Source organism: Xiphophorus maculatus, chromosome 9 (assembly GCF_002775205.1).
Source record: "Xiphophorus maculatus strain JP 163 A chromosome 9, X_maculatus-5.0-male, whole genome shotgun sequence".
NCBI classification, from domain to species: Eukaryota; Metazoa; Chordata; class Actinopteri; order Cyprinodontiformes; family Poeciliidae; genus Xiphophorus; species Xiphophorus maculatus.
The window spans coordinates 8,945,399-8,971,430 of record NC_036451.1 but is presented as its reverse complement, the minus strand read 5'-3'; the positions used below and the strand labels follow the sequence as shown (position 1 = coordinate 8,971,430).

The window sequence follows — 26,032 nt, the reverse complement described above, 5'->3', positions numbered from 1 at the left end:
ATGGGAACTTTTGCTAATATTTTCATAATTTCAGTGCAATAGTAACAAGTACAATAAGACCATAATACCTTAAGCTCCTCCATGTTTTTTTCCAACTGCCCCAGGAATTTGTAGTAGTCACCAGACAGAATAAGCAGCTCCGTGTAACGAGTTTGAAGATGTATTGCCTGGAACCAAAGAAAAAAATGAGAAGTGACGTCTCTATTCACCACTGAGCGAAACCTTATGAGAATAAATGACCACCTCTTTGTTAAGATCCATCGATGGTGACTGAAGCATTGTCCTCTTGATGGGGACGTTGAGCAATGTTTCCAACCCAGAGGTGTAAGAGGCGAGGTCTGTTTCATAGTCCTGCAAGAAACTCATACATAAGACTAGAAAGCAGACATCTTTCATGATAAGATGCAGGCACGCCTCGCTTACCTTGATAGTATTCACACATGTGTGTATGTTTTGCAGTACACTGTCTAGTGTCTCACGCTTTGCCTTAATTTCTGTGTTCAGGACCTTGAAAAACCAACAAAATATAGATATCACAGATAAAAATTAGGTGAAAATGGGCCCTAATTGCAAAAAAACATGTCAATTCAAAGCAGCAAAGGCAAGACCTTTTGGTTGGTAATGTGGTCTTTTACTGCTTGAACGTTCTCTATCTTGGTTGCCTGTAGTGCATCCTGTTTTCTACGCGTCGCCTCTATCCATTCAGTGATAGAAGTGTAGACTTGCTTGTACTGCTGCAATTGAGGCAAATACAGCTGCAAATCCTGCAGCCTGAGTAAAGAGAATGAAACAAAACGTAACTGTTAACATGTATATATGTAATGCCAGATCTTTTAAGTCAAAAGTATTTTTTATATTTTGTACAAACTGAAGGAAACAAGCTCTACCTGGTGTCAATCTGTTTCTGGATTCGTCTCCAGCGGTCAGAGAGCAAGCCCACCTGCTCTGTGAACTTTGACAACATCAGGTCACACCTATGGAAGGAGCCACCCATCTGACTGTTCCAGTGGCTCGCCTTAGACAGCTCTGACTCCATAGAGGTCAGAACATCTTGTTTCTGCATCAGCTCTGCTTTCATATTCTACATGACAACATAACAGGACAAATCAAAAATTGCAGCCTTATTGCTGGGCTGTATTGGCTGAAGAAATATTTCTAATGACTAACTTGAAAGAATTAAACAACAAAGTATCATTACACAACACAGCTACCGCATTACTTTACTGGGAACTTAGACATTCCCTGTAAAGGAACCTGTTTACCGGTTCCTTTACCAGTGTTGCTTTCTGACTCACTGGTCTCATCTCTTCCTGAGCTGGACTCTGTAGAATGAGACACCTTCTTTGTGTTCTCAGGACTTTCCTGACTGTAACAAGTACTTTCATGTATTCCCCTGGTGCACACTCAGTAATATTACTGAAATACTTTCTATAAGATGAACAGTCGAGGCTGGTAAAAAACGGGAAATGGACTGAACTTATATAGCGCTTTTCCAGTCATTTTGACCACTCAAAGCTCTTTACACTACAGTCGCATTCACCCATTCGCACTTACGAAGGCGCACACATTTATACACTGATATGCAGATCGATAGGCAATTTGGGGTTAAGTTCCTTGCCCAGAGGCACATCGACATGTGGCAGGAGGAAGCTGGAATCAAAACTACAACCTTCCGATCACAAGACGACTACTCTACCCACACAGCCAGAGTTGCTGCTGCGCCTTCAGGTCCTCTAACCACAACCAGCAATCAATGTGTGTGAAGTGTCTTGCCCAAGATTACAGGATGAACTCCTGCCACAATCACCAACATCGCCCCAAACAATACAAACTGTACTGCACAGAGCCAAAAAAAAAGTGTATTACTCTAAGTCTATGGATATATAGAATTGCCAAGAATACCTTCAGGGCCTCTATGTATTCACCGACTTCAGCTGGAGATAGAGAAGTGGTCTCTTTTTCTGTCAGTCTTGCTTCATGAACTTTGACAATGTCTTCAGCTCGTGCTACGCTCTCCAGCATGTCCCTTAGAGCCCGCAACCTAAAAAGTGGTAGAGAGCCATATAATAAGAATGAGAAACCATAAATTTAAAATCCTGTCTTAAAGTTATCTATATGGGAGGTAGCCTGTATCTAATATAAACCAATATTTCTATTGCTTTTAATTTATTTTCATATATTTTTATTTGTGTTTATATATACACAAATAAATATTATATATATATATATATATATATATATATATATATATATATATATATATATATATATATATATATATATATATAAATTCATGTAAGTTGTTATAATTTCTAATTTCAATAAAATAAAATATTTATATTAAAGTATGATTTAATGTCACCACTAAAGCGCCTTTGGTTATAGTAATAATATTAATAATATCACATAGCTACAACAGTCGGGCTTTACGTCTTACAATTAAATGATCAAAATTAATCTATCTAACTAAATGACTTTCATGAGTTTGCTTTATCTTATTGTGGTGGTAGGTGTCCCTCAATAATCCATATTTGGTCCCTTGATATTTTATTTGGATATGCAGCAAAAATAGTTTTCTTCAAAATAAAACAATTAATTCGATGGCAACATCTTATATGTACTTAATTTGAATTCTAACTGAGTGTTTCAGACTTGACACAGACCCCAAATAACTGCTTGATTAAATTCAGGAAATATATATGGACAATTAAACCAGAAATGTTTAGTTAAATATTTCCATGATTTAACTGTATTAAGGTTTGACTGAGTTTATTAAATATTAATAGAAAATGGTTGATATTCTCATGAAATGTAATTACTTTAAACATTATTTGCTGAGCATACAGTTAATAAATCCAACTAATGTTTAAGGTGTCCCACTAAAATCACTGTGGAGTTCTGCATATAAAGAATTTTCTCCTCATTTGAACCATAATAGAATGTTCAAGCCAGTGACTATTTGTGTGTTGTCATTCATGACAAACTGGATGTCTCTGAGACAGAAGTGACTGTGAAAAAATGTAAATCCTTTTTAAAATGTAAATGTGCAATTTTAACCAGAACCTTATGTATAATTTTCCCCCTGCTATCAATTCACCTTAGAAGATTTCCAATAAATCAATATATGAAAATGATTTTTCTAAATATAAGTTTCTAGCTATTTATAAGTCAAAATATTGTATAAGTACCTGGAGCCCTGACATATTTTTTTTTCATTACTTTTCTAAGATATTGCACTCAAGTCAGTTATTGGCTCCTTAATATTTCAATGTTCAAAATATCTTTTTCCAACTGAGGTCAACCTGTGTTTTTAGGCTTTTTACAATATCCTATATGTCTTCTTATAAATGTCAACAGTAAAAGTAGTCCATCAATAGCCTAAAAAACATTTTAGGTTATGAATAGTGCATAATGTCATGAATTATGCATGAAAAAGAAGCTGATGTGGTTGTCTTAACACATAAATGTTTCAATTATAAGCATCTTTATAAGAATCTTAAAGCCTCCTGTCTCACCTAATAAGCTTTGGTAAGATGTTTGAGGTGCGTTTGTGTTGGGTACCTTAGTACATAAGCAGATGAGCTGCTCTCCAGATTGCCCAGTTTCTGGCTCATCACTGCGACCTCATTGCGGAGGAACTGTGCTTTATCTAAATCGTTAGTGGTTTCCATCTCCTTCAAGATACGCTCTCTTAAATGTGTATACTCTTCACGCATTGAGGAAACATCATCCTGTATTGACTAAAACAAAAGCAAAAATTTTGACATATGAGGAAACTCAAATGTTTTTTTAATATACTGTATATGGGATTATTTTCTGCTTCCAAATTCCTATATCTGTATATTTGTATTTACCTCTAGCTGAGTGATCTTCAGACCACAGTCTTTAGCCCCCTCATCTCCAAAGCAAATGTGAACATACTGACTGAGTGATCCCTCAGCAGTGTCCATCCTCAGTCTGAGGCCATGCAGCTCAGATAAAAGACGAGATGCCGAGACGAATGTAGAAGAGGAGGAGGAAACTTTTCTTCTTTGCTCTGTTTTTGTTACTTTCACCACATCCTTCTTGATCACATGCTCCTTCTCTGCCACTTCTTTCTTTGCCTGTCTTTTAAGCTCTGCTTGACGTCTCTCTTCCTCCAGCCTTCTGGCCTCCTCCTCTGCTGCAGCTTGTTGCTGTTGTAGTAGTAATTGTTGCTGTTTTTCTTGCTCCTGCTGTTGCAGTAGTAGTTGTTGCTGTTTTTCTTGCTGCTGCTGTTGCAGTAGTAGTTGTTGCTGTTTTTCTTGCTGCTGCTGTTGTAGTAGAAGTAGTTGTTGTTGTTTTTCTTGCTGCTGTTGTAGCAGAAGTACTTGTTGCTGTCGCTGCTGTTCCTGTTGTTGAAGTAGTAACAGTTGATGTTGGGGTTGTTGTTGTATTATGATCAGCTGTGGCTGAACTTGTTGCTCAGGTATTTGCTGTACTTCTATTTGTTCCTGATGTCCAGCTGTGGGGAAACGTAACATTTATTTGTTTTGCCATTTGGAATAAAAAGAAAAATGAATCTGAACATTTTAAGATATTATTCCTGGTCAAAGTTAAAGTCATTTAGTCTTCTTGCCATTAGAAATGCAATATTGAATAGACTTCACAACACAATTTTTAAGATACTTACTGTATGTGGGCAGCTCTACCACTAGCTTGTCATAGTGGGCCTGGGCCACAGTAACCTGGTTCTCGATGGTCTTCTTGTCTTCATCAACAAACATCTCTGAGCCATGGCTGCTAATTTTGAACTCCTCATAGAAGGTCTCCAGCTTCTTCATGATTTGACGGTACTCCTCAGGACGCATCTCGGACAACTGAACAACAAACACCAGGGATGATGGGTAACTTAGACATGTGTTGCCAATTAAACTTAATTGCAAAAGTTTAATATTTTATAACCTCCAAAATCATACTAACTTTCAACTTTTAAAACACTATTGTGTGCAAATTTTAATTAGATCCAAATGAAGTAGGGACAAAAAACCAAGTTCTTAACCCTCCCATTGTTTTACAAGACAAGGTCATTTGGACCCCACAGGCTTTTTACTCTGTTGTTTGTAACAACGTGTATTTGGAATGAATAACACAAAACTGAAACTGTAAGCACAAATGTGTTGAGATGTTCATTTAACATTAAAAACACATGGTTATATCAGCACATAAATCTAATGAATATAAGTTCTATTTAATGTATTTGTTTACACTTAGTTTAATACCTTAAGTTATGTCATATTAGAGAATGAAAATGTCTTCATATTTTATTGTTTAATATTCTTATATTTCTTACCATAGAGATGGTGAGGGAGTTGATGTAATTGATTTCTCTGAGGCAGTAGTGCCAGGAGATGAGACTCTTAACGTTGATGTACAGCTGATTCCAGATGGACATGATGGAATCGAAATACTGCTCGTTCCTTTACGTAACATAGAAATGAAAGCAAACATGTTGAACATTTCTTTCAAAGTCTAAAAATGTTGTAAAAGAGCACACCATTTCTGTTTCTTACTTGTTGGCGAGGCTGATGCTCAGTGGATTAGGAGGTGGTACAATCAGGCACACAGAGGGAACCAACATGTCGATCCCTCCTGGACCGGTTACCAACCATTTACTGCGCTGACTGTTGTCTTTCAGGATGGCCTCGTTGTCTTTAAGGATAGCTTTCTGTAGGAATAAACAAAAATATATTTCTTATATTCTTAAAAAACATATTTTTTTAATTTTTGTGCAAAATAAACAAATAAGACACAAATATCACTTCTTTTTGTAAAGTCCTGACATAAAACTCTCTGGTTTTTCTATGTTACACTTGTATACTATCAAATCAAGCATCATAAAAGTGACCTGGTCTTCTCTGAAGTCAGTCAGAGCCTTAACGATGATGCCACTGCTGTTCCTCTCCTCTGGATTTCGGGGTTTCAACCTCACAATACTCTTTGACTTGGCAGTCAAGTGTTTCACCTGCCGCTTGTTGTCCATGATGTTGTTCCTCTCCATCTGTAATAAATAAGTAATTATAAATCAATAATAGAATGAAAAACAGAGTTGCAATTCCCTTTTACAATCATGCGATTTCTCTGATCTCCTTCTAGAAGACTGTAAATCCTCTAAATTGAATTGCACAACTATGCGACTTTAAATATAGTTTCATACACAATAGAAAATAAATGTAGAAAATAAATGTACCTCCAGGCCTTTAAGGAGCTCCTGAAGGTCTTCCAGCGGGGTGTTCCTGTCACAAGTGAATTTCTTTCGGATTGTTTCATGTTCCTTTTGCAAATTCTTGTATGTGTCGTTAGCCTCTCTGAAGAACTTTTAAAAAACATGATAATGGATAAGCGTCAGGAAAGCACAATCTAATCACAATCTGTGATAAAACAAATAGTGGAGTATGCTTGTCACCCCTGAGCCATCAAGGAGCCAAGTGTGAAGTTGGTGATGTTGAGGCCAGCGTTTCATAATAACCAACATAGCTACTGTCACCAGTTTTAAAATGACTTCATTTTTCTAAGCTTTAGTTATCACATGCCCCAATTAGATAGGTGGAAGCTAAGGCATTTCCAAGGTATTTGGAGTCTTATTGACTTTAAAATTCTTTAAAAAAAAAAAAAACTTCATTCATAAGCATTTGCATCTTCTAGCCTTTAGATGCTGAAAGTTTAATTGCAGTAGTTGAACTTGTTTACAAGATTTTGTATTTTAGTATTCATGCTGTTTAATGAGCACTGATTATAGATGAAAGTATTGAAGAAAACTGTTAACCTTTAGACTGTGAAGACCTGATATTGGAAAGATGCAGTTAAATGTTAGTGAGGGCATGTCTGAGTCACCTGGCTGTACGCCGCATTCTCCTTCAGATGGGTATCAATGCATTTTGTTATTTGAAGAAGCCAGCTCCACTGAGTCTGCAAAGTGTCCATGTAAGCCTGAAAAAACAAATCATAAAAACAACATATTAAAAACTGCATCAATGTTAAAAAAAAAAAGTCATTTGGTGATTTCTATATGAGGCTTCCCTGTTTCCAGACCTCAATCTTGTCAGATCCTGGGTGGTTGTTGTTCAGAAGCGTTTTCACTTTAGCCTTAAGTTTATGCAGCTCCTTCTCTTTCACCTCCAAGGCACTCATCAGTTTCTGTTACATAAGGAGGAAGTTTTAACACCATAAAGCACACTGAAAAACGCCAAGATGCAGATAGGGGAAAAGCTCTGTGGTTGCTGCTCAAGTGAAGAATGAGTGATGGCAAAATCTAATCTGCTGGAGATGATTGCTTCCTTATGAAGAGCAAATTAAACTCATAAAAAACATCAGGCGCTGTTTAGGCTCATAGAACTTGCCAAGAATGTTAATTTCGTAATTTGTGGTTCTTTAGCACAGAAACAAAAATATTGCTGTTGATGGTTTCACTAACCGAGTAGCTCTCCTGCTTCTTGGGGATGTACTGTTCCACATTTTTGTCCCCCCAATCAAACATCAGCTCATCTTCCTCTTTACCGTTCACCCATATAATCTCATTGGTTATCTGGTGAAGTATTTGGATCAGCTCTTGCAGCTGCTCAGTCCACAAATTTGACATTTTCTAAGACAGAAGAAGAGAATAAGTATATAAAAAACGCAACATAATTTTCCCAAAAAATAAAAATCATGCATAATAGCTAACAAGTTTTTAGATTCTTTCACCTGTAAATTCTCCCACTCCTGCTCAAGGGCATGCTGGCTGGCTTTGTCTCGACTCTTTTTCTAAGTGATGACAATAAATCATTTAAGCTTCATTAACATAGCACCTCACAAAAGCTTTTTCCAACAAATAGAAATTGAAAAGTATACAAGCATAGAATATTCTGTGAGTGTGTGCATAGAATTGTATGGCAACTATACAGGTCATTACAACAAAATAAATAATAATAATGATAATAATAATAAAATCCCTTTTTATCTGAGCCCCATCTAAGTGACTGAATGAGAGAACAGAACTCACCAGGTCTTCGCGGGCTCGGATCATCTCAGGCGACCCCTGCAGGGACCCGTGAAACCTCTGGTGGTGAATGAGCTGCTGTTCAATGGATGGAGGGTCGTCGGCCAAAGCAGTTGTTTCAATCAAACGCTGAAACAGAAAAGAATATATTTTATTGCGACCTTAGAGTGAAAATCAAACATGCTCACGAGTCTCAAAAAATCATTAATAACAGACTTTGAATAAAGTTGTTTGAATGTCTGAACCTAGACTTATTTATCTGAATGTTTCCAAGTATGTGATGGGGAGAGAAACAATGTTAAATCAGTAATTAAGGAAATTATCATCTAATTTTAAACAAATCATTTCCAGAGAATAAAAAGCTATCATATAAAGAAACCCTTTTAAATGTTACTCAAACTATCAAAAGTCATCAATTGACTAAATTAAACAAATTTGATTAATAGGGTAATCTAAATGTACGTGTATCCATTAATCTATTATTACATTAATGTTTTGACTAATTGATTTGATTAATAGTTTAATCTAAACAACTAGATTTTCAGTCAACTAAATAAATTATTTTTGAAAAACTATATTACAAAAAATCCAATCTTTATTCATGGATTAAGTTGAATGACATTTTTTTTTACATTATTCTGTTAAAAATAATAAGCATGTATGAAGTGTGAGGGTAATAATGGATTGTTGAATGAATGTGACACATTGACACTACAAAGGAAAGAGTTTCAGAAGCAGCCGAGTCTGACAGGAGTCCATCTAATCTGAGAAATGTGTTGCTCAGAAGAATTCTATGTAGATAATGTAAGAACAGTGCAAAAGAAAACTTTGCATTTACAGCATTGAATGGACTTAGCAAGGCGTCAATATGAACTCAGCCCTTTGGACTTGTCCCAGACGTTCCTCAGATGAATGCTGCAAGTTGCAAGCCATGCCCCTCTGGTTCCATGCCACATGCTGTGTAGCCTCCTTAACTCAGGAGGCTGTGATTTTATGTTTATTGAATAATTATGATCTGCCTGAACTATGCCTAACTACACAGAAAGGTTTTAGTTGCTTTAAAAAATCCCACCTTGTGTTCTTGCTTTTTTTTTGTCATCAGTATGTTTGATGTTCATGCATGCCCTTCATATCACCAAAAAGCAAACACCAAAAACCCCTAATCATCACCAAAATTGTAGTACTCCCAAACTTCAGTCTCCCTCTGTCTTTGAATCTTTAATAACCATTTTTCTAAATGCTCACAACCCAGCTTCAGAAGCACATACTTTAGTAAACAAAATTGTTTTAAGTACAGTTAGGTACATCTGATTATATGACTTGCAGACAAGATTTTTTGGATAAGTCTCTTTAAACTTTAGCTTTAACCAATCCTGCTCACAAAGACATTTGTAAGCAAGGTGAAGGTTGTATTTTTGCCTTTTACCTATTTTTCTTTCTGTGTAAAAACCCTTTTTTTCTCAGTGGAAGCATTGCAGTATTGCTTTCGCACCAGTACTGCAAACTACTGTATAGCATCTATAAGGATTTAATAGTCCATTTATTTGAATAGTTGCACGTAGTCCTGAAAAAGAAATAAAATTAAAGCTTTCTGTAAACAACTTAATCCTTCTCAGGCACTGGAGACTTTGGTTTGGTTTGAGGTTTTTGGTTTTGGCTCAGTTGTAAAGCTTTATGTGTGTCTGAATTTGTTCCTGCCTTTTGCTGACGGATCCAAGCAATAGCATCATGGAAGCTCCTTCCAGCCTCTTCCCAGCCTCCAGAGCTCTTTCTAGTGCTCCTCCTCCTCATCGAGGTGCCAGATATGGCCATGTGGACCCCTCTCAGCTGGTCTTGGTAGTGCTCCACGCTGCAAAATGAGAAGAAAGCAGTGATGCATTTGGATTGAGCTTTGGACAGAACATTCCAGACGTGATTAAAGGTGAAATAGTTTTACCTCCTGACTACATTGTCAGTGGGTTGTCCCATTTGATTCATCTCCATTGCAAAGGCTTTTAACCTCTCAATAGCATCTTTTGCCATCACCATGTATTCCTCTGCATCACCAGAGCCCTGTATGAAAGGTAAAAAATATATATGCTTTACGTTACAGTTCACAAAGCTGATGTTAACATGAAAAAAATGTTTTCTTTTACTGAAACAAAACCAAAGATATTTCATGGAGTCAATTTAGACATAAAATTGTTTATCCTCTATCCTATCTCATGAATGAGCTTGTTAGGCAGATCCAGCTGAGAGCAAAACAAGCACTTTCATTCCCTGAATAGTTTCTGTTGGTTTCTGTTCAACTCCATTTTAGACCACAAAACATTTCTGTCATTTTTTAAAGCCAACAGAAAACATACTGCAACAATACACTCTCGTCTTTCATAAACGAAGTCTCAAAAAGATCTGAAACTCAGTATAATATTTCTGTCCCTACCTAAGCAGGAAAAGAACAAGTGAAGAGCAGAAAAATTACCACTCACGGCCTGAATGGCGTAGTCTGCCTTCTGCAGGTACTCCTTGCAGAGAGTCTGCAGCTGTACGGCTCTCGAGGGGTTGGGCATGAAGCCACTGCAGAGGAAATTCATAAAGATCATCTATTTAATCAGCTTCAGATGCATTACAAGCAGATACAGGCAACATGACTTAAACATCCTCTGATAGAACTGGTCAACTTATAATCCCCTGACACGTTTAAAAACTTTTCTTAGCATGAAATACTTAAACTGTTCCGTTTTAAGTTTTATTTTGTCGTTTGCATTTATATAATCTAAACTTGTTTTTTGTTATTGATCAGTTAGAAGCTGATAATAGACACCTTAAACTGCATTTAGACACTCTTTACTATTTTAAGTGTTAGACATTTCTAATAGTTTATAGCTCGAGAAAAATAAAATAATGTGGGTTAATTATGGGCTAACCCACACATAAAACCCACACTTTAGATGGCAAGGAGGCCTTCCAACGTCAAAGACAAGGAGCTCATCACCAAAAATAGATAATTAAAACACTTGTGAAAACATGCAAGAAGCTAGTAGACATTTCTAAAAGGTGCAAAACTGCTGTACTTTCTTTATTGGTTATTGAGGTGGGAATAATTACTGTTTAATGTGCTCCTTTTAAATAAAAGATTAATGTAAACATTTTTCTCATTTTTCATTTTTCTTTTATTTTTTTACAATATTAATTCAGTTTGAATGACAGTATTTTTAAATGTACATTTTCCAGAGTCATCAATTATTTTAGCCTCAGCAGTATGCCTTGTATGTATGATTTATTTATCCTTTGGTCACAAGTTGCTTCTAAGAACAGCCACACGTTCTTGTAACATTTTGCAGTAGTTTTGATCGACATTTCTCCAGGTTTTCTTTAACCATAGAAGCTTTTTCACTTCTCTTTGTTAATATACTTAATTTTAAGCGATATCTTTTAAGGCAGTTTTGGGTCAACTCTTCTTCAGTCTGTAACCCAATTTTTTCATGCATATGCACTTAACCATTTCACATCAGTATATTTCTTTTGATATGTGAGTATTTTGAACATCCATCAAATTGCAAATATAATTTAATTTAAATGTTATACAGGTTTCACATAAGTCCTATTTAAACCTGTTAAGTCTAAGGAACATCTTGCTGGTAGATATGGTTAATTGGACTCATAAACTTTCCTCTAAGTGCTTTTAAGCCAAATGGTTACAACAGCAGAGACATTTTGAAAATAAAAATCAACAAAGATCTGGATCAAGATCAGAAAGATCCAGTATTAACAAATGTTTAGCTGTCAAATTAGTGGCCTATTTTTTATTTTGTTATTTTTAAGGAGCAGTATGAATTACAGGTTGCATTAAATGTCTCCAAACAACCAGAAGAACTACTGATCAACCACACTTTTTCACAGCACCATAATGATATAAAAAAAAAACCTTCAACCATAATAAGACTAAAGACCAACCAGCACATTCAGGTCACGAACATTGATAAATGCATTTACATTTTTCATGCAAACCATTCGGGACAGATAATGGTTTGAACAAATATGACATCATAGGAACTAAGTTTCTTTTTTCAAAGCCCATTGAAAAGTCTTCTGAAGAAACATCTTCTGAAGAACTCTAAAAATCTCCAGGCTTTCTTTTTATGGGTGTATCCAAACATTTGCTGGATGTCAGTAAAAATTGGTAGAAATGTTATTAAAAGTAAATACATTTTCAAATATATAAAACATTTCCAAGAATAAAATCTTATGAAGATGATCCCTTAAGCAGATGACTTAATCTACAGATACACTGTTTATTACATAGTCTGCTGTCACATCAGTTACCTGCCATTCATAATTTTATATGCAAAGGAAATTTGCATATTTATATCTCCCACAAAACAATGTGAATTATACACATTTCTCCTGCCTGTACTTAATACAGTGAAATGCTGTTTATTTACTAGCTAGTTTGAAATTTGCAACAGCAAAAAACTTCAACAACAGGCATTCATTTCTTATATAAAGCTCTCTTCCATTAAAAGTCACAACCTGTCTTTTTGTAAAGACATGTTGTGACAGCAGTGGCAGATTTACTCTGTGAGGGTTTTTGGAGACTGTGGAACTGAGCGTGTCTTCAATGAAGAATGTTGAAAATGTTGCAATTGAGTGAGCTCAGAAGTTCAGTACAGACCATAAATCAAGTGTCCCAGGAGGCGCAATGGAGTTGTTGTGCAAAGGAGAAAACTTCGAAGTGACAGTAGATCATATTTGAGAGGGAGGACGCGTTTATGGCAGCAGGTTTGTTTCATTATCAGGGTGGGGGAGTAATTACACAGGTATAAAATGAAATGATTATGAGAACTTTTTGTTACGTTTTGCTCACATTTAAAGTACTTGGACCTGTACTCTTACAGAACCAGTATAAGAATTGCTCACGTTAGAATAAAAAAAATGGACACTGAATTATAAAATCTTTTAAATTCAGATTTGTCAGTAATTATTACTGACACATTTTTAGTTTTGTTCGGTCCAGGGTTTGCAGCGGGCACACAATTAGACCTTTAATATTTAATGTCTACTACCTTTTCATACTGAGTAATGAGAGAAGTTAAGTGCGCAACAGGGGCAACCAGGAAAAATAAATAAATAAATAAATAAAGCGAATGTTGGTACCTCATTCCACCCATCGTGGCGCTCCCCATGGTGTTGCTCATCATCCTGCTACCCTTCGACGTCGTCGCCCTCGAAAACGTCGCCGATCTGTTAAATCCTTCCACTATGGGCTCGACTCCATTACCGCCTCCGTGCGCCACATCGCTCCGCGCGTAATGGTAGGTCATCCCGCCAGCGAGGTTGCTCTTCGAGCTGGCCCTCCGGCCCGAGTTGAGCGCCTGGTTTGACCCGTAAAGGCTCATTGTGATCTGGAAACGGCAGCCAGGGAGCCGGACACAGCGCACAGCAGAGCCGTGCCTTCTCCACCTGTCCTCCTCTGCTGCACACTGCGAGCGGCGCGCTGCGGAGCTGCGTTTTAGGGGGTGGAGGACCACACCTCTGTGTCTCCAATGTCCTCAAAAGTTTTTATGTCCCCGTTGCCACGCCCTTCAAAACTGAGGCAGAAAATTTGTGTGTTTTGTCACATTCATAGCTTAATGAGGACCACTTTGACTATGTAATATTTTAAGTTTAGAAGTTTAGAAAAATAGATTTTAACCGCTAAGTGGTAAAGCAGGCGTTTTGGAGAAATGCTTTAACAGCAAGGACTTGTTTTCCAAACGTAGTTAAAGAAGTTAATGTAAAAAAAAAAAAAAAAAACTTACAGAAGCTTTTACAAACTTAAGGTGCCTTGTTTATTCATCATTTTTCTTTCTTTATTTTCAGGATTGTCAACTTAAACTCACAGAGTAGGGTATAAACTATAACAAACTACGTGGAAAAACTGATACGTAATTTTATATTTAAAAAGACTAAAGATGCAAGCTGATGGTACTCATTACACTTCACTCAGATGGATTTTTCTCCACAGACCATTGAAGTGTAGGTTTTCTTTCACCTTAGACTAGTTAGTCATATATTTCTGATAAATTATTATTGGAGTCCTAACAAAAGCTGTTTAAAAAACATTTCTGCTATTAATGAAGTGTCAGATACACATCAGTCTGAGTAGAAGAGAATTAAAAAAGCTACAGGCATTGCAAAGGGAGTGTGCAGTAGCTTGGTTTTTTTTGGGGGGTGGGGGTGGAGCATCAACATTTATGCAGATGTGCAGAAATCAGTCCAGTCCAGTTGGTAGATCCTTAGATTTTCAGGGAAAAACTGAAGGCTGTTTTGCTGCAGAAAATTTCAGCCAAGCTCTCTGTGGTCTCCAGTTAAAGTCTACAGTTCAGATTTCCCCTAGCCTTATCTGTAATAGATTTTAAACCACAACATCTATAAAGACATAAAGATGTAAATCTTCCTATTGCATGATATCTTAAGGCTTTTGAACTATTTACAGTCTGTTAGAATGTCTTCAGGAATTCAGTTTTCTCTCCTCAGATGAACAAATCTGCATAAATGTTCTAATTAAACATGCTTTCACTGCTGAGCAACTGAAACTTAATAAGTCAATGGGTTTTTCAGAGAACCATTAGTTTTATTAGCTTTGTGTGCAGAGCAGCAATATTTCTGCAGGAGCAGGAGGAGTGAGATTCCAATTTAAATGACAGCACTCAAAACAAACAACTCCAGGACCTCTGAGGGTTCATGGTAGGACAACGGCAACACATTTTTTTTTCAAATCTTTTAGAAATATGAGTAAAGATGTTATATTTATTTTCAAATATACTTGGCTTCCTCTCGTGGCTCTTAAGAACTGTGCACTTAGAACCTAAAGATATGAATCTTGAAAAAGATATAGCCCTTGAAACAAAAAGATTAATTAGATGGCAATATATCATACAATTTGATCTAAACTGTAAATTCTTGCTGCACTACAACAGGCAAGCGCCTGTTTGTGCAAGCTTCTGAAAATCTGGACTCTCGTTGTAATCTGAAACAGAATCGCTCCGATTAACTGCAGAAATGCTTGCAGAGCTTCAAGGCAAACTGCTGAAAGGACGTGTGATAAATGTACTCACTAACGCCTGCAGCCAGTAGGAGGAACTCTCAGAAAAACAAGTTTGACAGCCAATTACAAATGACAGCTCTGTTTTCTTTTGCCAAAATGCTTTAAATCATATGGTTTGACCTCAGAGAACTATCTCTTTCTCTTGTGGACAGATTTAGGCTGCTATTTTCCTCCCATGCTCTTCTGAATTGGGCTTTTTTTTTGGCTATGCACAGACTCTCTTTTATCAGGAGAACCTTTTAAATAGTTTCAGAAAAAGACAAAGTGTCTTTTTTTTTTTTGGCTAACTTCATTATTGGGTGTACAGTAGAGTCATTGTATGCCTGCAGGTGGTCCGACCCTCCTAAAAAGGCTGAAATGCACCGACATAATAGAGACTTTCTGGGAAGCACATTGCTGAAACATTACTCAGGTTTAACACCAGACTCCAGAGTCCTTTATTGTGTTATAGTAGTTCACGCACTTATTCAAGTCAATGGATCACAGAACAGAAAGAGTCAGACTGACCAGAATGAGACAGGAAACTACAAATGAAAAAAATTAGAAACTAAAAAACACAACTTTAAATGTAAGAAACTTAAACACACAATAAAAACACAAAGTTCAACAAATTACAGGAGGTTAAAGCAGGGCTTAGGGTAAAAATATTCTAAGCATTAAGGATCCCATTGAGCACATCTGACAATGGAAAAAACATATCAAAGCTACAAACCTTTGTAACAGAGCATTACGGTCGGGTTCACCTAACCTAATAGACAGATTGAAACAATAGGCCCATTGTAACATTGCATGAGTTACAGAGATTTACAGGTGTGGGAATCAGTTGAAGGGAAATGCATCCACTGCAATGGTCATAAATATATTGTCACTGTTAAAAGAAATTTACAAAAAGCCTCATTGGCAGGTTTGCCAAGAGTTATTTAGGACAAAGACGGGGATAAAAGAGCTCTGACTAGATGAGAACAAGATCAAACATTTCAGCGGAGATGCAAAATGATGAACATGACCCTGAACTCTCCACCCCTACAGTGAAACAAAGTGGTGGAAGCATCATGGTATGGGTTGCTGTCTTTTTCAGCAAGGAGAAAGAAGCTGGGTGTAAATCTGATCAGTGGAAAAAGCATGACATTTTGTTTTCACAGATGTTCAATTAAATTAGTCTGAATTTGGGGTGTTTTGCAAAGAAGAGAAGGCAAAAATTTAAGTCTGTAGATATGGATTAAACATACCACCAAAGACTTGCAGCTGTAATTGATAAATCGAGAGATTTGCCTTTTGGCTCCGCTCTCTCTCCTCTACGGTAGTTGGGCACAGAGCCATCATCACTGCAGATGCAGCAGCAATCCTCCTATCGAGTCATGGAAACTTCTGGTTTGTAATGTGACAAACTGTGAAAATGTTCATGGAGGAGAAAAACCTTTTAACACAATGAACAGAGCTCTGGCGAAATTGCTGAAAAATGAACCGAAACACCTTTAGATGCTCTCTTTATTGTTAAAACAGAAATAGGATACTATTATTGAATAGCACAACTAAAAGATCTAAAAATACTTTGAAAATCCAGGGGTTAAAATTCAAGAGTTTTGAATTGATTCAAAATCAAACAGAAACCATTTAGAAACGTTATATTTGTCTGAACATGATCCTTAATGCACCTTCATTTATTTTCTCCACTTACCATTCCTTTAGCTCGCCTGCACCTTGGTTTCATTGAAATCTGCAGCAAATGAGGAATGTGGCATGTGTGTGTTTGTGTTTGTGAGTGTGTGTGATGTTTGTCTGCACTCATGCAAGGGAGAAAGTTTAAGAAGCAGAAATGGAAACCTACAGAAAACTGAAAGTCTTTTTTAATTATTTCAATTTACTACAACCTTCTGTTTTCTCCTGTGTTTAGGTCTAATTAGAGACTATGAAGATGACTTACTACAGAAGAATCTTTTTTGTGATATGGCAACAAAAGTGGCTGTTTGAACTTTTGGAGCTTGCTTGAGTCCAAGTTTCTGTGGGTGATTCACAAAGGTAATAAACTGATCCAGTACTTTCCTCTGTGAGAAGAAGAAAGTAAGTCTCACATAACCATCATGTTATTCCTCCCGGCATATGTCGTTCAGGAGCACGCCTTTGCCTGCACATCGACTGACACATACTTTCGTCAGGGCAGCATTCCAGCAACGGATTTTCTTTTCTGTTAAAATTGGACCGATGTTCTGCCCTGAAAGCTCAGCTGCATGTCATTTACTAATAAGATTTGCACCTGAAATCCAAATCTGCATCAGTTAAGTTTTAATCTTCAACATATCCTCTGAAAAAAAAACAGGGTTTATTTTGTTTTTGTTTATTTTTTTTTTACAAAATGAGATATAAAGTGTTTAAATGAACAGAATGTTGCAGATATGTAGAGTTATATCAGTTCAAGGAGTATTTCCGTGGTGAAAAAGCTTTGAATCTTCCCACCCTCCTTTATTAACGTTTGTTCTGCAGACAGGACTCAGCTTGTAAACTAGGATTTGGTTCAAAGATTTCCAGAGTATTGTGGGCCATTAAAATTCTATTTTATTTGTGACATGATATTCGTTAGAGCATTGAAATTAAATAAACAACTGGTTGATGGGGTTTAGGTATGTTTTGGGAACTTTAATTCATGCAAAATTCAATGAAAGAGATATTCCACATGATTTCTTTTCATGTACCTAGGTTTGTGCTTAAAAAATATACTTCACAAGATTATGTTTTGATTTTTTCTCTGTGTTGGATTTCAACGCAACCTGCATTTGTTTTAAAATAAAGAGCATTTCTTATTTCTTTCTATCTTGGATCCAGTTTTTCAGAGCAGCAGAATCATCATCCTTTGCAGTTGCACACGTGTTTCAGGATCTTTTCTATGCTTTGATTCTGAATTCAGTTTGACTATATTTGTTAATTTATTTCCATTTAATATGAAGGGGACAGAGAAATCACATGCATAGAATCAATCTGGGAAAGTTATGAGGACCGTAGCCTTTGTATATGGTGCACTTTCTCTACCACTGAATCATTCGCATATAACATTTTGAATAACTAATATTGGTTTCTTTAAATGTGCATAACATTTAAAGAATGTTGTGCATTCTTTAAAAATATATATTTATTGTCCTGGTGTATCTAGATTTAATGCAATTTCTTAATTTTACCAACATGACTGGAAGTCAGAGATTCCTAAAACAGACAAGACATGTTGTCTGTTTTAGGAATCTCAAGATCTAAAGGGAAGGAGGCCTTAAATAAACTGTCAAGACATCAGTGGTAAAGGTCAAAACGCTTCTCAGCAATTATAAGAAGTGTTTGATCGTAATGAATATTTCAGTTTTTAAAAGCTTGCAAACTCATTGTGCCAGATTTATTCGGGCAAGCATGTTCGCAAAGATAGATGCAAAATTAAAATGATAATCAATTTAGCAAAGGCAGCAGAGAGAGTGAATAAAAAAACCCTCAAACAACTCAGACATAATGGTGGCTGGATGAGCAATCTTTGTGTTCAGGAAGGAGAAAACAAGATACATTCTTAATGAGACCAAAATATATATATTTTGAATTTTGATAATAAACAAAGTTTGTAATAATTCAAAGACAGAATTGGAGAATGTGGCAGAAATACAGCCATTTAATGAACTAATTAAATCTTCACTCATTGATGATTGTATTAACTGCGACATTTTATAACCTTCTCATGACTGATACCTTTGTACAATAAGATTATTTAGATCCTTTGTGACTTTTCTACCGATCATGTCTTTGGCTACAGGATGCAGTCAAGGAAAAATCTAAACACTATTAAAACACTTGAACTTAATATTAGTTTTATTAGATTATTTATGATTGAAATCTACATGCTGGCACTGAATCAACAGCTGTTTGTGCTCTTATGTGAATGTGGCAAATGTTTTGAAATTATTTATCATAGTCGTATTATTTTACCTCACAAAACAAATAGGATTTGAACAATTTTCCAGATCTACTGTGTCTCAGCTTGATATCATTATGAGCAACAAATAAGTTGGGGTCTGCTGAGGTCAGTCCTCTGAAACTTGCTTCTAATAAGTTTTTAAATTAGTAAACGTGTACTCAGCCCTTTGAGGTGTAATCATTTAGATCAACTGTAATAACACCAAAACACTCTGTAGTTATTTTCAACCTGGCATTGTCCCACAGGTGAACTGTGGGAAGCTCCTAAAAGAACTGATCCTCCACACCCGGGACAACACCCACTCACACACATGCAGAATCAGCTCTTAATTTTCACACACCGCAATGATTCAGGACACATCACAGCATGTTCAGGCAGCATATTCTGTGAGAGGGGGGGCATTTTTAATAATTTTCTCTTGAATTTTTTATTTTTTTTTTACTGTTTGATGGGGCTGTCTCATCTTGTCAGATCTTCTGCGTTTGCAGCTATGCATGTCCTCATCTGTGTGCACTTGAAAGTGAACGAGTGTGTGCCAAGGGAAACTTTTTATACATAAAAAGAAAGAATTAAAAACACAGATGAGTGACAGTGATAGATGCTGATAAATAGGGTGTGTCTGCTTGCTTGACATTGTTCTCAAGAGTTATTACTGAGAAAAAAAAATCTTAGTAAAACTACATTTATGAATGAATTTCATTACTTAGCTGATAATAGCTATCTGAACATCTAAACTGATAGATATCCTAGGTTTCTGCAACCTAGGTTATCGTGCAGTGTTTTTCAGCTGCGTCTAAGCAGCAGAAATCTGACATCGAAAGACATGCACATTTCAGCACTCTCAAATAGAACTGAGCCACCTAATAAAATGACAGAAGCTTCTTCCTCTGAGCTCTTCTTTCTTGGACTGAGGTGTGGTCCTGCAGTGTCTCTCCACCCTGAAGGCACATGGCATGCCAAGCTAACATCCCTGTCTGCACCTGCAAAAGCAGGTGGTGCAGGGCGGAGATACGCAAGTGTGACAGTAAAGTGAAGGGAACAGAGAACAGTAGGTTGTTATGTCATGTGTGCCCAGGAGATATTTGCGTGCAATGTACAAACCGCTTAAGGAAGTGTGTCCAAGCAATGGATGCCATAATGACCAAAAAGCTTTGATAATTTGTTGTTCTTACATCCAAACAAAAAAAAAGAAAAAAAAAAAAAGAACTGGACAACCAAAAATTACCTCTTTGATTAGAATTACCTAAAAGACACATCATTCTCTACAAAATGAAATAAAACACCATCTAAAAATATATATATACTGTATATATATATTTTCTTTAAGGTTTTAAAAATAATGGAAGAAACATGTGGTGTTACACAACAAGCAAAATAAATGCTGGCAGGGATCTGAAGCCTGGAGAAAGGGGACAGACTACAGTTTAGGAGAAAGGAGTAGTGAAATCTAAAACTCTGGGAGGAGCCTGAATACCTGGAAAACAAACCTGGAAATGAAGCCACACAAGCACCTGGAGAGCAAACTACATAGAAACGAATCTAAACTTGTTTAGATTCCTTCTTTTTATTTCATATTATGTAATTTAGTTAATTTTTTATTCACTTACCTCAGTTTAGCCAATCCTTTATTTTATTTTTGCCCAACTATGCATATCAGAACTAACTTAATTTAATTTCAATAAACTTATTTAATTAAACTTATAATATTTTTTGCGTTATTCTCATTTATGTTATTTTTGATTTTTGTCTTGCAATATTATTTATTCTAGCTTAGCTTAATTTATTTTAATTGCTTTTGTCTTTTTTTATTTTGGTTAAGCTAGCCTAGTTAGCTTAGCATAACATTAGTTGCCTTATTTAATGTTGGTTATTTTGTTCATTTCTAATTTACTTTTTTTTTTTTACTGTTTTTTTAAGTTTGTTTGTTTTTCTTTCTGACTTATGTTGGTGAAGCTAAGTTAATGTTAATTTGTTTTATCTTGATTTAGTTTAACTGAATTTAGTTCCTCATGACTCAATTTGACTTTTTTATTTTGTTTTTTTATTATTATTATTTTGGATACTGTAGCATAGGTTAGCTTAATATGCTATATATAAGCAAAATTTGTGTGTAAAAGACCTGAGAAGCTTTGCTAACTCTAAACTAGGAGATATTTGAATGTACAATAGAGACCATGGTAACTTTTACACATGCTTTACTTATGAGGATATGATAGGATCTGAGTCTCCAAATTCTGGAAAATGTTGGAGAAAACAAGTTAAAAAGCTGAGCATATTCTTCATTTGAAGCTTTATTTAGAGAGTAATTTAGTGTTAGAAATAGTCAAATAAATGTACCACACAAAACAAAGTAATGGATACCAAAACCAAAGCGTAAAAGAGACTACTCATATGGCTTGTTATTACAACAATTATTGTTTTTTTCACAATCATTACTGTTAATATTATCATCATTGTGTTTGTGCTTTATAATGATCTTGTAATTTGTTTATGTACAGGTCAAGTTTGCACACACTTTGAATATCCTGACAGAGATTCTATGGAGGAGGTTTGGGTGGAGCAGCAGCCACAAACCAAAAAAATTCACAGACACACGCCAATGCAGGGAGCGAACCGGTTTCATTTTAAAGACACTGCCAAAGGTTTTACAAGATACTGAAGCTGGAACAAAAACAGACTTTGGAGAGATTTAAAATAATAACTTTTTAATCCATACATTAGTTGTCAGAGGGAGTTTGAATCACCCTATTATAGTTTAACGTGAAATGTGATGCAGTTTTAAAGATTATGCAGACATAAGCACTCCATTATCTGTCGGTCTACTACAAAACAGTATAAAACTCCATACAGAAAAGCTGCAAGCTTGTTGCACCCTCTGATCCTGTGACAGAGGTGTGTTTGTGCAGTCGGTGACATTGATATGTCTCCAGGGGTATAGGGGCAGAGCCAGGGAGCAGGAAGTGAATGGAAAGGAGTGGCCAGCGCAAAGCTCTGATACCTGACCCTTTCTGGGTCGCTGGTCACAGGATGATGCTCCTGAAACACTGAAACTCTTTCACTACAGCTATCAATATCATTTTGACTAGAAGTCTTAAAGGAACAGATCTTTATTTTGATGAATTTCAGCAAATCTAACAAAGATTTATGACTGTTCAATAAATGTTCTCCAAAGACCCTAATCTAATCAGATACAAATTAGCTTGTTCTATAACGAGCTAAGCTGAGGTGTTTAAATCTCAGTTTTTTGTTTTTGTTAAAAGTTGAGTCCCTTCAGTTTGTTTGTCTCCTTGTTGGACCGGTGAGCTTTTGTTTGCAGTTCATCCACTGGTGGTCAGATACCTCCAAATAGGAGTCGCTGGCTCCTCCTGGTGTCTGCTAGTTGTTAGCTCCTGGACATCTTCTGACTTCCAAGGAGAATTAGCTTGATATGTTTTCATCTCAAACACTAAGTTTTCTTGTTCAGTCAATATTTCTTTGATCATCACCACTGTGTGCTTGTGCTTCTTCAAAAGAGTTTAAACAGCACATCTTGAAACTTCAGTTTGTCTTGAAATAATTATCTGAAGCGTGACCTTGTTACTGGCATAAAGTACCTTGTGTCTTGTTGCTGTGTTCACTCGTGCTATCGTCTTTGACCTTTGACACAAACCTATCTTCCACAGCCTCTCCACTAGAGTTTGGCTGTTGCTCGTCCAGTTTCGGACTGACTCCACAGTAGGTTCTGTTTTATTTCATGGCTGCATTTCAGCCTTCATATGAAAGTGATTGATTAGTAGCTGCTTGGTACAGTGGACCCCTGCCTCTTTGCGACTCACTAATCATATATTGCAAAACATTCTGTGCACTCCATATTATGCTTGGGAGATTTCCCTATTCTTGATTTTTTTCACAGTGCATATCTAAAATATATTTTAAACATATCTAAAATATTAAAAAGAAAATTCAGCTTCAGAAGCTCAACTGTCACTTGTGTACATGAAGCCTTGAAACAAAGCTATTTGCTGGAACCCATCTCCATATATGGCAGCCTACAGCTCTGGAATTTTTCTGCACCTTTTTATTTTAATTGAGTCACATTTCATTGCATCTGCAGGTTTGGATGTGGTTACCTGAGGTTGCATAAGGTATTTAGGTATGTTCTTTACGATGGGTGTGGTTGGCACAGCTTAACATCAACAGCAAACAGTGTTCACAGGTTATTAGTCTCCTCCTCTCCACCAAGGCAAGAGGAGAAAACAGGAGACAGAAGTCAGATGAGCAGGCTGTCACCTCTCTGCTGAACCTTGAGGTGTTCCCCGAAAATAAGCTTGGTGCTGCTCATAGAGGACTAGGCTGTTTTCTAATAGAGCCACTCTCTAACACAAAATTTCTCACATTCCTCTGAACTGTGACCTTTCAGACAGTGCTGAAGTTAGTATCTGATTCAAAACTTGACAGAATGGCAGTTCCACTGCTGAAAAAAATGAATCTGGTCTACTTTTAGTTTGTACTAGTTCAACACATAATTTACGTAGAACAGGGCGCACCATGATGGCATAGGGGTTAGCGCGACCCATATTTGGAGGCCTTCAGTCCTCGACGCGGCCATTGCGGGTTCGACTCCCGGACCCGATGACATTTGCCGCATGTCTTCCCCCCTCTCCTTTCCTGTCAGCCTCCTATCATATAAGGGACACTAGAGCCCACAAAAGACCCCCTGGAGGGGTACAAAAAAAAAATTACGTAGAATGACCCAATTTGTTTTCAGTTGAGTCTCCTTGTTGTCCCGGCTTCCCTTGATTGTCCCGGCTTCCCTTGATTGTCCCCATCTGTCCCTCGTTTCCCTTGATTACCTTCTTTGTGTATTTATACCCACCTGTGTCTCTTTCTCCCCGTCAGGTCCTCGTCTTTTTGTCCCGTTTACCATCCTCTGACATTTGTCTTATGTCAGTTGTTGATACTATTTACAAGTTGCTACCAGATTCAGAGCTTTGCCGCTGCTCTTCTGTGCTGCCTGGATTTTTGTGTACTGTTTGTTCATTAAATACCATCATTTGCATCTTCACTTGGGTCCAACCACGTCTACCTCACCACTTCAAACCCCACCTTATGACAGTGGGGAAATTGTTCACCTCAATCTAAAGCTTAGTTTCAGCTAACCACAAAATGTATCTGTTCTTAAATCCTTTGAATCGCGTTTCTCTGTGCAATTATTTCATATTTCATAATCTAAAGTAAAAATAGAGACTAATTCTAATTTTTTGTAGGACAAATTGGTTCAAAAATTCTAAGTGTGATGATCTGTCGCTCTCTGGTGGCTCAAAGGCAGTACAGCATCCAGAAAACAGCCATCCTTCTATTGTCTCCCCAAACCACTTACTAATCTATTTATATGAAGGTTATGAAAGGAGCGTATGACGCATTTTTGAATCCGTGGGATGCAGCAGGAGAACCGATCTAAAAGTACATACAAGCAAGAAAGAAAACCACCTGGAGCAGAGGTTTTGAGTACTTTAAATCATCCCGCTTCGTTGGGAAACATGAATGACTGAGTGATCCTAACAGGCTTAATACTCATAGGCGGCACAAAGGGAACTATTGTTGCCTGCAGATGCCCATCAGTGGTTCAGTCGCTCTTTGAAGCCCCTCCAATCGCTGCGAATAGCGCCACCGACGGAGGGCGGGGTTTGCCTCCCCCCCTCCGTATTTGCTAGAAGCCCCGCTTTGGCACAGCGTTCCATTGATTTACACGAAGAGGAGCCGAGCGGCGGGTTTCGAGGATCTCGCGGTGGATCGGTTGGATATCTGGGAACCTGAATGATGTGTAGCTGCAGGAGGGCAAGGTTCGGACAGGTGTAAGACCTGTGGCGCTCAGAGATGAAGGTCACACTGATGTTTTAACCACGCTGTCATACGACCCCCTCACACCTCCCCAGGCCTGGCACGGTGGAGCCCCACATGGATGGATCCTGCTGTAGGAGCTGTACTCATGGAATACAAAGCCTGGCTGAGTCCGCCCCTCTCCGGAAGCCTCCCCGCAGCCCTCTCCTCCTGACACAGCCTCTCCTGGTCCCTCTCGACATGAGGGTCTCTGCTCGGTGATTCGGTGGACCCTGCTTTTATCGGGCTCTTGCTCTTGTACGTAACTCACAGGATTTGCCTGCGCTCTGGGATTCCTTTGTGTCAAAGGGTTTAGCACAGGGTGCGCAAAGGGCGGCGGAGTGGCGGAGCGGGGGGCTTCGTTTGCGCACAGCTGCTGTGTTTTTGTGGCCGGGCCGTGATGGCGGGTAGCCGGCCGGAGGCACAGGACCACCCGCCCGAGAACGGCTTCACCCCGCTGGAGCGCCCGGCGCCCCGGCTGCTGCCGCACATCGACGGATGTGTGTTGCCATCTCTGGGGGGCTTCGGGAGACACCAGAAGCAGCTTGTGGTCCTGACATGGATACCTGCGCTCTTCATCGGCTTCAGCCAGTTCTCGGATCACTTCTTGCTGGCACAGCCTAACGGGACGTGCGTGTTGCCCGCGGGTAACCACAGTAACTGGACCGGTCCACCTCTGCTTGCCAGCGGCGCGCCCGCGCTGCAGCTCCAGGCCAACGGCACCGCGGAGGAACCCCGGGATAGCGCCGGGCTGCTGTGCGCCTGCGAGGAGCGGAGGCTGGAGCTGCAAACAGGACTCCTTCAGAATGTGGTTACCAAGGTAACAGATGGATCTACGGTACAGCAGATACCCTCTGTTCCCCATCGTTACCCTCACCATCAGCGAACATCGGTGCTGAGTGTGGAACAAACAGCTGACTGGCAGCTTACCCACTGACCTCAATATGAGACTCAGTAGCTGAAGGTTAAGAGTGTTAGACTTTAGCACTCAAGCAGCACGATTAATTAAATAAATATTGCAGATTGGTAAAAAATAATGTCCAAATCAAAACTAATGAGCCATTACTTTGAATGATATCAAGCAGTAGTTATGGAAATGTACAGAACATTTAAACACCACTTCTTTTCTTTCCGTCTTGTTTCACAAAGTTCACCACATTTTATT

The 26,032-nt window shown here is 37.8% G+C and overlaps 2 protein-coding genes across 2 annotated transcripts in view; one reads left to right on the top strand and one right to left on the bottom strand.

Moving 5' to 3' along the window:
• LOC106700239 (epiplakin-like) overlaps positions 1-13,474 on the bottom strand; it is a 34,446-nt gene extending 20,972 nt beyond the window's left edge. The window contains exons 1-22 of the mRNA XM_023339725.1: positions 13,133-13,474; positions 10,465-10,552; positions 9,933-10,048; positions 9,695-9,845; positions 8,000-8,125; positions 7,702-7,761; positions 7,433-7,600; positions 7,051-7,155; positions 6,853-6,948; positions 6,209-6,334; positions 5,867-6,019; positions 5,532-5,686; positions 5,312-5,438; positions 4,652-4,838; positions 3,855-4,483; positions 3,562-3,740; positions 1,903-2,041; positions 888-1,081; positions 609-771; positions 424-507; positions 244-351; positions 69-167 (exon numbers count right to left, since the gene is read on the bottom strand). Coding sequence (XP_023195493.1) covers positions 69-167; positions 244-351; positions 424-507; positions 609-771; positions 888-1,081; positions 1,903-2,041; positions 3,562-3,740; positions 3,855-4,483; positions 4,652-4,838; positions 5,312-5,438; positions 5,532-5,686; positions 5,867-6,019; positions 6,209-6,334; positions 6,853-6,948; positions 7,051-7,155; positions 7,433-7,600; positions 7,702-7,761; positions 8,000-8,125; positions 9,695-9,845; positions 9,933-10,048; positions 10,465-10,552; positions 13,133-13,374 — 3,495 coding nt within the window. The 5' untranslated portion in view covers positions 13,375-13,474. The remainder of the gene's footprint in view (positions 1-68; positions 168-243; positions 352-423; positions 508-608; positions 772-887; positions 1,082-1,902; positions 2,042-3,561; positions 3,741-3,854; positions 4,484-4,651; positions 4,839-5,311; positions 5,439-5,531; positions 5,687-5,866; positions 6,020-6,208; positions 6,335-6,852; positions 6,949-7,050; positions 7,156-7,432; positions 7,601-7,701; positions 7,762-7,999; positions 8,126-9,694; positions 9,846-9,932; positions 10,049-10,464; positions 10,553-13,132) is intronic.
• Positions 13,475-24,415: 10,941 nt separating this feature from the next.
• Positions 24,416-26,032, top strand: part of slc22a23 (solute carrier family 22 member 23) — a 64,567-nt gene continuing 62,950 nt past the window's right edge. The window contains exon 1 of the mRNA XM_023339077.1: positions 24,416-25,687. Within this exon, the coding sequence (XP_023194845.1) occupies positions 25,268-25,687 (420 nt within the window). The 5' untranslated portion in view covers positions 24,416-25,267. The remainder of the gene's footprint in view (positions 25,688-26,032) is intronic.